The sequence below is a fragment of the Centruroides sculpturatus genome, unplaced genomic scaffold (genome assembly GCF_000671375.1).
Source record: "Centruroides sculpturatus isolate CEXI.00-Female unplaced genomic scaffold, Cexi_2.0 scaffold14, whole genome shotgun sequence".
In the NCBI taxonomy this organism is placed as follows: Eukaryota; Metazoa; Arthropoda; class Arachnida; order Scorpiones; family Buthidae; genus Centruroides; species Centruroides sculpturatus.
In genome coordinates, this window is record NW_019384312.1 from 71,006 (window position 1) to 88,449 (window position 17,444).

General features: G+C 33.0%; 3 protein-coding genes across 4 annotated transcripts in view; 1 reads left to right on the forward strand and 2 right to left on the reverse strand.

Moving 5' to 3' along the window:
- LOC111621997 overlaps positions 1-17,444 on the forward strand; it is an 85,618-nt gene that overhangs the window by 38,140 nt on the left and 30,034 nt on the right. The gene's annotated exons all lie outside the window — the stretch shown is intronic.
- Positions 10,089-12,626, reverse strand: LOC111622043. The gene is made up of 2 exons (XM_023364356.1): positions 12,379-12,626; positions 10,089-11,228 (listed from the first exon to the last, which is right to left on the reverse strand). The coding sequence occupies exon 2, from the start codon at positions 11,089-11,091 to the stop codon at positions 10,186-10,188; it is 906 nt and encodes a 301-aa protein (XP_023220124.1). The 5' UTR covers positions 11,092-11,228; positions 12,379-12,626; the 3' UTR covers positions 10,089-10,185.
- The window catches only part of LOC111622022, an 11,303-nt gene continuing 9,966 nt past the window's right edge, over positions 16,108-17,444 (reverse strand). The window contains exon 2 of the mRNA XM_023364331.1: positions 16,108-17,256. Coding sequence (XP_023220099.1) covers positions 16,215-17,256 — 1,042 coding nt within the window. The 3' untranslated portion in view covers positions 16,108-16,214. The remainder of the gene's footprint in view (positions 17,257-17,444) is intronic.

Genomic DNA, 17,444 nt, shown 5'->3' on the forward strand with positions numbered 1-17,444 from the left:
AAACATTTTAAACATTATTATGTATACATAACATTCGATTCAATATAAACTGATAATCATTAAAAATCTATTCTGTTTATGTTTAGATCGAATTTTGGTTGCATCAAACAAATGAGATGTGATGAGGATGAATTAGATCATTTTTCACAGAAAACTATTGTAAAACATTAAATATTCAAAACTCTGTTTTACATTTATGAATTTTTATATATTTTGTTGGCATTTTAATGAACTAATAAAAACAAAAAATATCTAATAGAAAAAATTCATCAAAATTGACAAAAATGGCCAAGTCCATGACTATTTGTACTACATTAATTCCAAACTTGAACGTTTTTTTTTAATAATTTTTGATTTTGTTTTAGTAATAAATTGTTTATATTTTTAAACGTGAAATAAATATTCTGCAAATAATAAAAATATGTAAGAATGCTTCTGTAAGGTTATAATAATGTTCAACATTATTGCAGCTAATGCAGTAAGCATTTAGTTCATTGGATGATAAAGTTTCATCCATAATGTTAAGATATGTTTCTTTGCTTACAGCTGTTATAATATTTTGCTCAGGCAAGAGCTCATGTAAATTTGAAATTACCTGCTGTTTTGGGTGCTTTTCTTTGAACTCTTGTTTCTTGAATTCATAAATGATATCACATACTGATATCAATAAATGATGCCTTGGTAAAATGAGAGAGACGTTCCTTTAGATCACAGGTTCTCAAACTTATTTCGACCACCGCCCACTTTGAGATTAAAAAACACCTAGTGCCCCCATATTTTTTAACTTACTCAACAGATGGTAATGTAAAAAAGTATCTTAAAAACAGTTATTGCAAATATAATGTTTAAACATGCATTATTATATGGATAGGATAGATAGAAATAGGATATGGGATTACACCCTGAGATCAAAGAATGTTGCAATGATAAGAAATAAAACTCATATTTAATCACTGAGCCTTCTACTGCCCCCTGAAAGCCTCCAGCACCCACAAGGGGGCGTTATCGCCCACTTTGAGAAATGCTGGTTTAGATGGACGTACAAAACAGTACTGTACAGTACATGGGCATGATTAGATATAAATACAAAAACTGTATTGTAGTAGGTTGAGAATTACTCTTACATCATTGTCTAATTAATCCAGAGAACTTCTGCAAAATACAAGTTAGAACATTTCAAAAGAATTTTATAGTACAAAAATATTTTTAGAAATTTTTTTATTTTCCAATATATAAAAAAGTTATTACACTCCCAATGGTAGTGTTTGAAAGAAATAACACAACTTTGAATGACAATAAACATTTCTGAAGAATGCGCAATTGAAAAAAATGCAAATTTTTACAATAAAAAGAAAATTTACATGTCACTGGAAAAAAAAATTTAATTAATATTTGAAAACACTTCGTCATCAATTAATTTGGAGGAGAATTTTTCGTATCGTATTATGTTCGAAAATATCAGAGCGCTTCATGTTTTTTCCCCCAGCCTTCTCAACTTTTGAAAATGACGAAGAACTTTCGGCTGTAATTAGATCTTGATTTTGAAGGATACTTTCACAATATGTAAATTTTGTAATATTGTGGTGTTGTGATTCTTCTGTAGAACACATTTATATGCTGTTGACGTTAGCACGAGCTATCGAAGTCATTTTTTCGTTTTTTGGCGAACGAAGATGCGTTTCTAAACACATTTAGTTTAAACAATGCCAGAGTAAATACGTACTGTTTATTAATATACAAAAAATGTTTTGTTTTAAGATAAATGTTGTTAGGTAGCATTTGTTAGTCGATTTTGACATTGACTTGTTTTTTGAAACAGGTGGTTTTTATTGTTATATTAGACTGTTTAATGTGCTTTTGTAGTTTTTGAATAAAAATTAATTTTTCTTTTTGACATTATAAAAAAACTAGCAAGAATAAAGTAAAAATTATAGTATTAGGGTGAAATATCACATTGATATCAATCGGATTCGAAACACTAGCCTCACATATATTTTCGATGCTACTTTTAACTCGGATCAATGTCTTATTAAAATTACTAATGAAAATATTGCTATTTCGTCTAAAAAATACACCCTACTAGCTTCGCCAGGCCGTTTTTATATCGAATGAGCCATTTTTATGTTGTGGTTTATCCGGATACATCGACCCCATCACTAATCACTCTGGCATGACCGAACCCATAATGGGCTGCTAAAAAAATTATTCTAATGCCCACATAACGAAAAGAGTTTAAAAAATAGATTTTTCTAAGTATACAAATTGAAATTAATATCTATTAATTTATTTTACATTGTAGAGAAGAGAATTTTGCACATACTTAATACTTAAAAACCTTTCGTTAAAAGCGAACAAATTTGTACTAGTTGCAATTCTTATCACTACTGTATATGTATTTTTTTTCGTCATAAATATTAATATAATAAAATAAGTTACAGATGCATTAAATATTAATTATTTTTTACCTCTTATTTGGGTGAGATTCTTTTATGTTCAATATTTTAATTCCCTCTGCCGTAAATGTAAGATAAATAACTTGAGATCATTTCTTCATTGTACTACTTTCTTTTATGAAACAATCGTAAAACATTAAAATACTGTATATACAATAGGAGAATAAATTAGAAATATTAAATTACTTTTATTTATTGTATTGAAATGCGAATTTACAAATTTTTTCGTATTGAAGGACAGAAAACAAAAGAATAAAAAGCAGAATTTATAAGAATTTTGAAAAATTTCTATTTCTACGAAATTTCTTTTAAACTACTTCAAAAGTAAAGATTTACATTGCAATATACGTATTCTATATCGTTACTCAATGAAACACCTTCTTCTTCGGAATTCATGGACTCTCCTTTATCTCGTATATAACGATTTGCCAAATTACTGATTCGTATATTATATTGTGCGATGTCCTCTTCTTTCATTTTAGCTATCAATAGACCTACAGAATATTTCTGAATATAAATGACTCGATTCAATTTAACGTTTCCGTTCTGATCACAAGTGGCTCTTTCTGTTTTCCAACCATCACAGTCAATAAGATTCTTTACTTCTACTTGTGAAATCCGGAATTTTTGCCGACTACTTGTCGATTTATTATCCTGTATTTGCTTAAAATCTAATTAAATTTTCCTTTAACCTAAAGTGAAACCTAACGGGAAAAAAAAAACTTTTCGTTTACGTTCGACATAAACATCCGTTCAATTCGAAACTAATCCCACATTCCAACGCCAAAGTTGATAGTTAGCATGGTCCCGGGAACAACTTTGACCCATCTACATACCTTTTACCTCACAACAATCAATCACGTGACCATTCTCCCACGCCGAACTTATAAAAACCCCTTCCTTCCCCTTCTCGGGGGAGTCGTACCAGAGCAGGTGCCGGAAGAAGATCAATTTCAAATAGTGTCCTTTTTATTTAGTGAACTTCCCTAAATCCAGGATTTAAATAGTTAACCAGTGACCTTTCCTACATCAGTGAACTTTCCTAGAAAGAGAAATTTTCCTAATTCACAGAGTAGCGTGGATAACAGATCAAGAGGTATGGAACCAATTATTGTAAGCTCTCTCTCGGTCTCCCCGCGGTTTAGGGACGCGAACTAGACGTTGTATTACTTGGTATAATAAATTGTTAATTTTCCTTATGTTATATCTGGCCTCCTCGTTTACTCGTATATCGCCTGTCGTCTCACCGACGCGCTCCTCCCTCACCACTAGACCCGTTACAACGGGGAAAAGAAACCTTCAACCACCCATCCTGACAGTGAAAGGGTGTAACAACCTGTTGCCGGATCGGGAGACCTACCCCCCCTTCCGGTGGTTTCACATACTCTTATTCCCACTTCGCTGTTATGAGAAATTGGAAGTTTAATTCCAGTGAGGAAACAATCTTCCTTGACCCATATCTTCGAAATGAACTGGAAATTGTTATTCATGTCCAATACTTTATCGAGAATGCAAGAGCGTCGATTACAATACATAAACCACGAAATAATTTTTTCATTCTTTCGCAATACATCTCTTTTACAAATGCTGTCTGGAATGTATGATGAATCAGACGTTGCTTTATAGTACTGTATGGCGTTTACTTCTTCTTCTGTTAGGAATTGTTTTGGGTAGACATAGCAATATAAAAATCCATCATCCATTGTAAGAAATCTGATGTTGGGTAAGAATGGAGCCATGATTTGCCGCAGGGATGTTTCCGAGTTAACTTTTCGTCTTGCCCATTCGTAAACAATTCTATAGATTGTCATCTCGTCCAAAGTTCCATACATAGGACGAGAGACGATTCTATGAATTACAATTTCACCACAGTCCAAAGCCTTTTCGTTTTGAAAAAATACTTCATCCCAATAATTGCTAAATTTCTTCCAACAATAAAATTGCAATTTATAGTTTCTGTTTACGCAAGCAAATTCGTAAATTGTACAAACATCTCGAATTCGATAAGGTTGGGTCATGTAACTTCGGCAGTAATTTCTTAAAGTACGCATTCCTAATCTAATGCTACTTCGATAAACGCGCATTGAATGCTTCAATGAGTGAAATTTTGGACATTGTCGTTTCATATACCTATACATAAGAAAATCATTACAATTAATCGATAATAAACATCGATATAATATGTTTAATAATACTATAATAATATTTCATTATGAGAGATTAGGTAGTAGGTTTTAGGCGTGTATAAGTAAATCCACTTTTTCTAATCATTTTGGGATTCGTCAATATTGACAGTTATTAACAGCAAGTGACTAAGAAAAGTCTAAACGTTGCTATTACGTGTAATATAGTAATGCTTTTTAATTATGTTGTTATGTAAAGTATTACTGTAAATGTTAGACGAAACTGCAAATGAGGATTACTGGATGCGAAGTAAAGTAATGATCTGTTCCGTTTTATGTAAAACAGAATATATCATTGTTTTGCTTATTTGATCAGGTGGAATACGGCAACACAATACGTAGGCGATTCTACAACGGGGGTGCATTCCAGGAAGAATTTTAATGGAAAACTGCAGTCTATATAAGGGTTACAAATGTGAAGAAAACCTGGGAATCTTAATGTGACTAGCACGTTAATGAGACGGAACCTGCTAACGACTATCACTTGTTCAGTAGTTTTACTCACGCTACACTTCTTCATTGTTTCTATTAGAGTACACTCAATGATTCACATATTCATTATAAATATAGAACAGTTTTCGATAAATATAAATATATATATATATATATGGATAGCCGAAAGTACAATGATTGGTAACCTGGATTTAAATTTAGAAAGGCACAAATCCGAAAAGACTTTAAGGTTGCTGTGTCTCGGATATCTAGTGCCTGACTTTCGCCGCCTAGCCATCCCCACTATGAGCCAGGCTAACTTAATAAAGTGGCCATAGAACGCAAACAGAACACATAATAAAATGAAATATCCATATCCATAAATGCAATGTAAAATGCATATAAGAAAACTATATAGAGAAACGAAACTGTATATAATATTACCGGTATTATGTTATAAAATTCGAAAATACTGAAAGTGAAAACTTACTCATCGATAATTTGCACATTCTCGTATGCATAAGGTAAGTAAAAGGTGATAGATACGTTGTTCGAATATGGCTCCAACAAAAATTTCACTCTTGAGCTGTATGTAGTTAACGTCGATCGTGAAACAAATACAGTCGACCCCCCTATAATTACGGTCCCTATAATTACGATTCCTATAAAACTACGAAAAAATTGTGACCGGTATCCGTAAAAAACAGTAAAAATTCCCTATAATTATCTCAAACGTCATCGGGCAGCCGAACTACTTTCCCGCTGTCTGTAGCGCCAACTACAGAGAGATTTCTATCGTCTGGACAGTATTATATAAATTATATATAAATTAGGTACTGTACATATAATTATATATTAATTATATATAAATTAGGTACTGTATATATAATTATATATTAACTTATTGTAACTTTGTTATAATTAAATATATAATTTCCGCTGGTCTAGCGTGGCGCCACGCTACGGAGATTTTTACGCTAACTATCGTCTGTCAGTATGTAAATTAGGTACCGTAAGTCTAATACAGTACTGTAATTTTATACATTTCTTGTGAAAGAAATATTTCTTAATCAACGGCCATTAAAATTATTTATATTAATGATGTCTCCGAAGTTCAAGGAACTATTGGCGGAAAAATAAGTTATTAGAAATCGGCCGCGGTTTGCTGAGCTGTTCCGCGACGAAAACAATGTTGAGCAATGGCGATGTCGAATGGTGACACTCGGTAAGTAATCCTACAATTTTTTGTTTATAGCGTAGTTTATACGGATTATTCCAAAAAAAATATACGTATTTTGGAAATGTTGAGTCGGATTAGTCTAGAATCGATTAATTTTATGGAAGAAAATCTTTCAAACAGCCGTAGTCCGTAAACTTGACACGTGTCGGGTTGTGATTGGAAGGATTCGTAAGAAATCGGATTCCTAAAGAATGGAACGTATCTCTATCTTATAGGGGGGTCGAGTGTACTTCTCTTCCATCCGCAGAATGTATTTGAATCGATTCCATTATATATTTTTATGCCGAATTAATTCAATTTTTATTGAATACAATTTTGGATGAGAAGAGAAGAAAGTATTGTTGATTTAGAGTGTTGTTTCCTCATAAATAAATGTATTTTTATGCAATTTATTGTAATTCTTTTAAATTTCGTAATTAGGAATTTGTAATTATATTCAAAATTTACAAAATTTTGATTGCATTTTGTCATACTGCATTCAGTAACTGAAGTATATTAAATATATTCATCTCCGTAAGTAGCTTGTTTTGTGTCCTGTACAGGATTTTATTTTTGTCTTCCTATTTTTTGGAAAAAATATAAAAACAAATACGATATATAAAGAAAGGTCGATTTTCCATAATTATACATCATTTCTATAATATATTGTCGTGAACATAACCAAGTACTGTACAATACAGTAGACAAAACGGTCACGGTTGGATCATGTTGGCGTACATTTAGAGAACATTCATGGGAACAACGTGCTTAATGTAGTTAACAATTTTTCGATGTTACCATTGATTTGAGAAAATTTTAGTCATAAATCAGGCTTAAGTTTAAATTTACTGTTTGTATTTGGTCTCAAGAGCTAGCAATGCAGAAAATGCAGACTTGCAAAGGTAGGAAGCCAAATGAGTAAAGGTAGGAAGTTTGAGATTTCATCACAAAACAAGTCTCGCCTACTCAGAATATTCGTTCAGCAATTCAAATCAAAATTGTAACGAACTGGTCTCGGTAAAATGACTTGCTGCATTACTATCTGATTAAATATCAAGTAACTGTTCCGTCTGGATAATTGACAGTGCCGGAACATGCATAGCAGATTGAAATTGATTTAATACTCATAAGTGTTTTCCACACGATAATGAAGGGAAATACTCACGCAATTGCTCATCAGTCATTCTCAAGTTCTGTATTACATCGGCTCTCATTGGAGTTAACAGCTGTCTGTTCTGGACAGAAAATTATGCAATGTTGGAAAGCATTCAAATTTATTTCACATTCTCTGCTAAGTTTGCCTAAAAGTTTAACTTTTTTATTATATTTTCAATTTTGTCACGTGTATTAAACTCTGTGGCAGACCTACCCTGAAGGCCTAAATTTAATTTATTAAGGCGATAAAACATGTGACAAATACGCATCTTTTGGATTCAAAGTAAGTCTAGAAGGTGATTGCCCAATCCAAAAGGACGCTTCAAAATAATAAAAAAAAACCTTCATTAAGTTCATAAAAGTTCATTATGTAGCTTTATTATATACGAATACTTTATCCAATAAGAGCCAGCAAATTTGACTGTGCAGCAGCAGCTGTCCATTTTTTTTTCTTTTTTTGAAATAGAACTAAACATTCTTTCATTCATGGTCCTAGCCTTTAGTAAGTTGACAATTTTGACTAATTTATTGAGAGCAGTTTGCAAGTTCTCAGGTGTATTTTTGATGTCCAATGCTTCAGGGTGAATAGGACAACACATTCAATTTGCTTCGGAAGCTACCTTCCGAATGCGACAAGTTCGCTATACTTTTCTCTTATGGCCTTTGCTCAGCTGTGCAAATGCTTACACACTTAGACCACTCAATGATATTTTTGGACATAACATTATCAAAGAGGCAAAAATGTCCGCGAGGCACTTTCGTGGCAAATTGCTTGTATGTTGCTTTGCCTTATTCCATCAATCCAATCAATTTCCTGATTCTCTCGAGCTGAGACCATACCCATAAACACCGACGCCCATTTTTTTTCGGGTGTGTCTGGCCTATTCGGAAGTGACGTAACAAAAAATTTGCAGGCAAATATTTCGTGAAGAGTCATAAATAGTGCTATCATTCCTTCAGAGATGTCAAACTAAAAATAGAGGATACTATAAATGCAGGGACTGCCTCCGGAAACTAAGCTGCTGCTGTGGCAATGAAATTATCGAAAAGGTTACCTGACCGGTTACCTGACAACAAAGCGACAAGATTCTGTGTAGTGTGTGAAAAAAAGTGTAGTTCAGCGCATTATTGTGGATCCTGCGGCAAAGATAGAGCAATTTATGGAATACGTAATGAAGCGGACGAAGGGTACGGAAAAATAATTGCTTGCATGCTATATTATAATAAACGAGAAATCAGGAAGAAGAGGTCATACTAGTTTGCAAGCTGAATGTACGAAGATGTTTAAAAGATGAGATGCAAAAGTTGGCGATAATGTACACATCTGTATTCCAGATGTTGACAGAGGTCACGGCGATATAAAAGAAGCGTTTTAAGCAGTTGTCATGCACCTTCGAAGACGCTTTCTACAAGTTAGGAATAGAACTTGATGTTCTCAAACAATTGTATTCCAGAAGTGAGTTTTCCATTTTGCACGAGAAACTGCTCACATGAGCGCAGAAGAAAAGTCATTAAGAACTGTCGTGTCTTACCAATCACTGAGAGTCGATGCAATTGCATTACTAAGTGTGCAACAAATCGCTGCAAATGTAGAAATAACAAACTGCTGTGTAACTCGAAACGTCATAAAAGTTCATCTTGTTGTAACAAGTGTTGATAGAGATTGATAATTTACTGTGATTAATAAGCCTAACACATAATTGAATTTGACAATTTATAATTAATAATCAATATAAAGTATGAAAGTAATAAACTGTAAAATAAAAATTATTTAATTGTAAAATGATCAAGGGTTTCTTCACTCTGCCTTGTATACACTGTCTTTTAACGCACCATCGTTACAATGACTGGCGTGTGAACGATTTCAGGCCAAATGCAACGTGCCATTTCAAGAAGAATAGTTTAATACCACTTAAAATATAGGGGTTGTCAGAATTCAAAATAATTACATAATCTTAAATATCTCAATACGAACATTTGGAATTGAACTACAAGTACCAATTACCATTATATCTGTATCTATCACGTTTTTACATAAACATCGAATTTCATCGTTGTATGACGAGGCATTAACGGCAGTGCAAGTTGACTTGTCAAGAACGTCAACCGTGGGATCAAGAGCAAGAAAAAGAATTACTTATTTTCTTGCAGTACATTGTTCATGGACTTTCCAGTACAGTACTTCAATTGTGTTTATGACACAATCGCCGAACACATATTGTCGTTTCGCCGTATTGTTATAAACTGAGTAAACAGAGTACGTGAGGAAATCGAAAACATATAGTAGTAGTGTGCGCTAGTAGAAAATGTACAACGTCTGCAACAATTAGATCAGATCAAATTTTTCAAAGTGCAAGAAACGTCGGATAATTTGGCATTTTTGTTAATCTGCACTACTCTAACCAAAAGTTGCTAGGTTAACGAACTTCAACTGTATCCAGGAAAATGTTGGAAGGAAACACTTTGTGTGAAATTTCAATTTAAGTTGCGAAGTATTTTCATTTATCGTCATCTGATTTTTTTTGTTTTTTACTTCCTCTTGCGAAACAAGACTAAAAAAATATTAAAATATACATCACAGTATTAAAATAAATTGAAAAATATCAAATTACTTTTATTTATTATAATAGAAAATATATTGGCGTGTGAATGTACAAATTTTGCTCATAATAAACAGCAGAAAACAAAAGAAATAAAAACAAATTTATATAAAAAACTTCTATGAAACTGTTTTTAGACTTCTTCAAAAATAAAGTTTTACATCACAATATAGATATTCTATATCTTTACTCAATGGGCCAGTTTCTCCGGTAATAACAGACATTCCTTTATCCAGTATATAACGATTTGTCAAATTTCTAATTCGTATGTTACTTCTTGTGATGTCATCTTCATTAATTTTAACTATCAGACGAACTGTAGAAAATTTCGAAGCATAAACGGCTCGTTTCAATTTAACATATTCGTTTTTCTTACAAATGAGTGTATGTCGTTTTTCGATTTTCAAATTATTATAGTCGATAAAATACTTTACTACTATTTTTATTCCTACTTTCCTGCTATGAGAAATTGGGAGTTTAATTGCAAAAAGGAAGCAATTTTCTACCACCCATATCTCCGAAATGAACTGGAATTTCTTTTTCATATTTATTTCTTTACCGAGAACGGAAGAACTTCGATTACAATATGTGAACCAAGAAGCATGCTTTTCGTTGGTCCTCGAGACATCTTTTTCACAAATACTATCTGGAATCATTGATTTGTCAGACGTTGCTTTGTAGTGTTGTATGGCATTTACTTCTTCTTCTGTTAAGAATTGTTCCGGGTAAACATAAGATTTTAAAAATTCATCAACCATCGTAAAAAATCTGATGTTGTTTAAGAATGGATCCATGATTTGCCGCAGAAATGTATTCGAGTTAACTTTTCGCTTTGCCCAATCATAAACAATTTTATAGATAGTTATTTCGTCTAAAGTTCGATATATAGGACGAGAAACGAGTCTGTTAATCACAATTTCATCACAGTTCAAAGCGTTTCTATTTTGATAAAATACTGTGTTCCAATCATCGCTAAATTTTTCCCAACAATAAAACTGTAAGTCATAATCACTGTTTTGGCAAGCAAATTTCGTAAATTTCACAAACATATTGAATTTGACGAAGATGAGTCATATGATATCGGCAGAAATTTTTTAAACTAATTATTTTCAATCGTTCGCTAATTCGATGAACCTCCATTGCAGGTTTCAACGAGTGGAATTTTGGATATTTGTTTTGCATAAATCTGTATATATAAAAATCATGAAAATTAAGATTGGATTAAAATGTAATATTTTAAGATATATTTAATAATATTATAGTTCTATAAGAAAGTTTCAATATGCGATATCAGATATTAGGCTTTAAACATGTATACTGTAGTAGAATTGGTTTATTGTCATCATATTGGGACTCGTTTATACTGACAACGATGTAAGTGATTTCAATGAGTCTACATATTATTATTATGTGTAATATAGTATTTGTTAAATATTATGTTATATGTTATCATATAAACTATTACTGTAAATGTTAAATTAAAGTATAAGCAACAATTTATCGGATAGATAGTTATTTATAGATAGCAAGAAAGTAAGCAAACAAATTAAAGACATGTTACGTTTCATATAAATGCAAATATAGTTTTGTCTTTCTTACATAGTTTGATGACACATCACCGCAACACATTGGCTATCTATCATCGGAAGGAGTGCCTCCCGGGATAAATTTTATATTATTTCTTAATTAATTTATTTTTTAAACACTTGAAAATGATCGGGGAAATTCTGCATGACCATCTTATTAGTAACGAATAAACCAGAGAACAACTACCATTTGTTTAGTGGCTTTATCAACTCCTCCGTACTTCGTTGCTTCTTTCATCGATTATATTTGAAAATGTAGCAAATGTTTTGCATTCATTATGAAAATATTGGAATTTTAACAAAAAAACAATCGAAAAGTTATATTGGGCAGTCGGATATTTAGTGACTGAAAACTTGGAATCGAATCCCGAAAGGCGAAAACCCCAAAAAGTTTCATTGTTGGTCTGTCGCGAACACATTACTCTTGTCTTTTACCATCTCCCATACCATTGCTATTGTTATCCCGGCTATTGATAAGGTGACCAGAAGCCGAAAACAGCGAAATATACAAATAACTATAAATAATTAATTACTGTAATTGTAATTAACTAGTGTAACTAATTATTTAATTACATATTTCGAACTAACCATATGTATAGAAAAAGATAACTATCGTTAATCGATATCTACAAATACAATGCACTGCACAATGCATTTAAGAAAAGCGTAAAGAGACTACACTGTATAATATATTCTAATAATTAAAATAAGTTTAATATGTTATAAAATTCGAAAATAATTTAAACTTACTCATCGATTATTTTCATAATTTCAAATTTACAAGGTATGTAAACAGTGATAGTGAGGTGGTTTGGACATGGTCCAACATAAATTTAATTCTTCGGCTGTATCTAATTAACGTCGATCGTGAAATAGATATTTCTCTTCCGTCCACAGAATGTATTTGAACCGATTCCATTATATATTCTGATGACAAGTAAATTAAATTTTATTGAATACACTTTTGGATGAAAAGAGAAAAAAGTATGTATTGTTGATTTAGAGTATTGTTTCGTCATAAATAAATGTGTTTGTTTACGCAATGTACTGTAATTCTTTTAAATTAAGTTATTAGGGATTTGTAATTATATTCGATAATAAAGAAAATAACGAAATAACAAAAAAGCGATCAGTCCTTTGCCGAAAATAAAATAACAAAACAATTTGAATTGTTCTTAATTAAATAATTTAATTAAATATACTGACTTATCAATAAATCTAATTGATATCATATGTGAGGTCACCGTGTTGAGCTTAAAATAAAACGAAAAGAGAAAAGCCGGTTCGTATATGGACACCGAGTGAAATTCAACAATTATAAATGAAATCGTTTATGTTTATTTAAACACCAAGTGATGCCTACAGATATAATGTAGAACACGACTGTAAATCTTATTAAGAGGAAAAGTTCCGATGGAAGAACTTGTCCATGTCGACTACCCCAGTGTAATGTAGAAAAACTCCACAGTTGATGTCAGTTGAAGTTGATGTCAGTTCAGCTTAAGAACTTCTGGAGTTAATTCGTCTATATGATTCGCTATTAGAGAACCATTTAAAAAAATCAACAGTTGTCCGGTGTACCTATTCTGAAACCCAAAATGATTTGATTGTCTCCATATTTTCAGTAGTTTCAGACAAAATAAAGCAGGAACTCGATCAGACTGAGTTTGTAGCTCTGATTTTAGATGAAACCTCCGACATAATAAACAAATCACAGCTCTCAACTGTTTTTCGTTTGTTGGTCAAATTAACCAACTCTTACGTAATATAACTTTTGTAAATATAATCTTTATATTTACATTGAGTGCACACTCTAACGTATTTTATAAATTCTTTAAATTGTGTACAGAAGAGAAGTAAAGAATATTTAAAATGTGTTAGATTGGTCAGTTGGTGAGCAATCAAGTTTTATACAATTGTTTTTTTCTCTTACGATTTCCTTGTGATGACTAGCAGATGAGCCCGGCGTCGCGACGCCAGGCTCATCTACTACTCGGAGGTACTATACTGTACATATACGTCCTATGTCGCAGCGACTGTGCGCGTAAACGCGCTACCAAGCAGAGTAGACAAACTGATTCTGGCAAATGTGCGTGTCTGGAGTAACCGCGTCTAGCTGCTTCATGCATGCACCTGAAGAAGAAGAGTCTTGTGTCTGTTAGACGTCCGTGTTTAACAACTCCTCAACGATAGTGCTCGCGAGATCTCGTCCCGTTATTTTGAAATTTATATACCCTTTTTTTGGTTTCTTTTTTTTTTGTTCTTTTTCCGTGCTGTCAATTGCTTTGTGATTTATGTCTATAACAATAACATCAATAAAGTATTTTTTGAAGACATTGCTGGTATATATAATTTGTCATCCTATCCTGCGCTGTAAACGGACAAATTATCGTTAGCATATCGAAACTGAAGTTAATGATAAAAGGTCTTAACTCTAACAGTATCGATGACGCATCTTCAGGCGAATGCACAAAGCAGCTACCAAGCAAGTTTGATTGCCGCTTCCATTGCTCACGTTTCGAAAGAAGAAAATGGCTGACTTTGGAAATGAGTGAAAACAGAATGAAAAATATAAGTTTTGTCTACAAGTACGTATCTTCTAATATCAGGACTTATTATACTGGTTTTACAGATAATGCTATAGAGTTTCACAGAAAACAATTTTCTATTTTATTTAATATACCTGGACACATACATAATATTGCTTTTCGGACTCCTTCGTCCCTCCTCAGCAGGTATTTTTCTGCATTGCTATCTGTTAAGATCAAATAAAGACATACAATAAGCTTAAAGTTCAGCCTGATTTATGATTAAAATTTTCTCAAATCAATGCTAACATTAAAAAAATGTATTACATTAAATACGTTGTCCCCACTAAATGTCCTGTACATTTACTCCGAAATGTTCTAACCGTGACCGTTTTGTCTATATAACAGCATTGTACAGTCGACCCCCTATAACGTGGGTTCCTATAACGGAGATTTCTATAACGTAGCGAAAAATTGCGACAGTATTCGTATAAAGACGCTAAAAGAAACTCGTAAAACGTCGTCGCCGACTCGTGTCGCGACAGGATTGGTCGAATCTGGATAGATAGTAGACGAGTAGCCGAACTACTTTCCGCCGTCCACCGCCACACTACGGAGAGTTTAGACGGGTAAGTTGAGTTTAACTATCGTCTGAACAGTATGTAAATTAGGTACCGTAAGTCTAATACAGTACTGTAATTTTATACATTTCTTGTGAAAAAAACATTTCTTATTCAACGGCCATTGAAATTATTTATATTAATGATGTCTCCAAAGTTCAACGAATTTTTCGCAGAAAAATAACTTATCAGAAATCGCGGCCGCCGTTTGTGCGCTGCTCCGCGACGAAAACAAGCTTAAGCAATGGCGACGTCGAACAGTGCACACTCGGTAAGTAATTCTACAATTTGTTTGTTTATAGCATAGTTTATACAAATTATTCCCAAAAAATTATACGTGTTTTGGAAATGTTGATTCGAATTAGTCTAGAATCGATTAATTTTATGGAAGAAAACCTTTCAATCAGCCGTAGTCCGTAAACTGCACACGTGCCGGGCTGTGATTGGCTCATGTATTTGAGGATTCCTACAACGCGAAATTCTTATAAAGCGGAACGTATCTACCACGTTATAGGAGGTCGACTGTATTAACGTCTGCTCTCGTACGTGCCATATTAACGAACTCGTATCAAGAAAAAAGAAAAAAGTTTAAGTTCTGTTTCAAATTTACGTTTATGTGAAATCCGCGATTTTTACGCCGATGTCGTAAAAATCTTTGTAAACAACTTTGAGGAAAAACCCACTCTTGGTGAGAAGTATATCGGAGGTCACCGATTGTTTTCACATTAAGGTGGGATAGTTGACACTTAATCGATCGGAATGCACCGTGTCAACAGAAGTCGATCACGTGACTCATTTCCCACGAATAACGTATAAAAACTCGAGTCCCCGGAAGCTCCGAGCGATCCCTCGGAAGTTATACTTGGTAGATGTGCCATATTTCTCTCCATACTCCGGACCGAAAGGACATACGACCAACCACAGCCATTTGAACTTCCATCGCCATTAACAAACATATTCAACGAACTCATATTAGACATATCCGCATAGAGGTATTTGTACTTTTAGAGCTTTGTGAACTCTCTCTCAGACTAGCAGGTAAAGCTATTAGAGCATCCCTTTTGTATAGTGAACTTATTTAATCGCATTTAACCTAAGTATCCTAGCTTAGTTATATAAATAAATGCTTGTTTAGTTTTTAAACCTATCTCCTGTCTCTGAAGGACACCTGCCGACTTACCGACGCACTCCACAATCAATTTTTTGCCCTCCTAGCCACCCGACAAGCCGAGAACGGGTTTTTACCAACCTGTTGCAGAGTAAGTGGTCATTTGGGATGAGCCCAGTGGCCCACTGCTAATCTCACATTTAAGTTTATACGTTTTCTTTATTAACGAGTGAAGTTTTTTGCTTTCATTCACGATACAGCCGGAAAACATATTACACTATTATTGAAATTTTGAAAAAAAATTACTATGAGACTGCTTTTAGAACTTCCTCAGAAATAAAGTTCTACATTACAATATATATATTCTATATCTTTACTCGAAGGAGCAGTTTCTCCGGAAATTATGGCCATTCCTTCATTTACTATATGACGGCTTGCCAAATTACTAATTCGTATGTTACTTCGTACGATGTCATCTTCATTAAATTTAGCTATCACACGAACTATAGAAGATTTCGGAACATAAATGACTCGACTGAAATTAACGTATCCATTTTTACGACAAATAACTTTATGATGTTTCTCGATTTTCAAACCATCACCGTGAATGAAATTCTTTATTCTTATTCTGATTGTTTCTTCGCTGTTATGAGAAATCGGAAGTATAATTCCAGTGAGAAAACAATCTTCTACGACCCATATCTCCGAAATGAACTGGAACTTGTTTGCCATATTTACTTCTTTACCGAGAACGGAAGAACTTCGGTTACAATATATGAACCAAGAAGTAGATTTTTCATTATTCCTCGAGATATCTATTCTACAAATACTATCTGGAATCATTGAATTATCAGATGTTGCTTTGTAGTGTTGTATCGCATTTACTTCTTCTTCTGTTAAGAATTGTTTTGTATATACATAGCCCTTTAAAAATTCATTATCCATTGTAAGAAATCTGATGTTGGGTATGAAGGGTGTCATGGCTTGTCGAAGGGATGTTTTCGAGCTCACTCTACGTCTTGCCCACTCGTAAACAATGTTAAATATAGTCATCTCGTTCAAATTTTCATATATAGGACGAGAGATGAGTCTACAAATCACAATTTCTCCACAGTTTAAAGCTTCTTTATTTTTAAAAAATACTGTGTTCCCATCATCGCTAAATTGCTTCCAGCAATAATATTGTAACTTATAGTCATTGATTTCGCAAGCAAGCTCGTAAATTTCACAAACATGTTTTATTCGAAAAGGTTGGGTCATATAATTTCGACAGTAAACGTTTAAAGCAAGTATGTTCAATCTTTCGCTAAATCGATAAATGTCCATTGCATGCTTCAACGAGGAAAATTTTGGAGACTGTTTATTCATGAATCTGTATATAAGGAAATAATGACAAATAAGAATAGATCAAAATGTGATATTTAAATATATATTTAATAATATTATATTTCTCTAATAAAGCTTCATTAAAAGCGATTAAATTGTAATTTCTAGGCTCATTATACTGTAGAAAAATGCACTTATTTCGTCAGATTTTGGGTGTCGTCTACACTTATAACA

Excerpts from the sequence above, each read along its gene's own strand:
- LOC111622043 (XM_023364356.1), bottom strand. The coding sequence starts at position 11,091 with ATGTTTGTGAAATTTACGAAATTTGCTTGCCAAAACAGTGATTATGAC.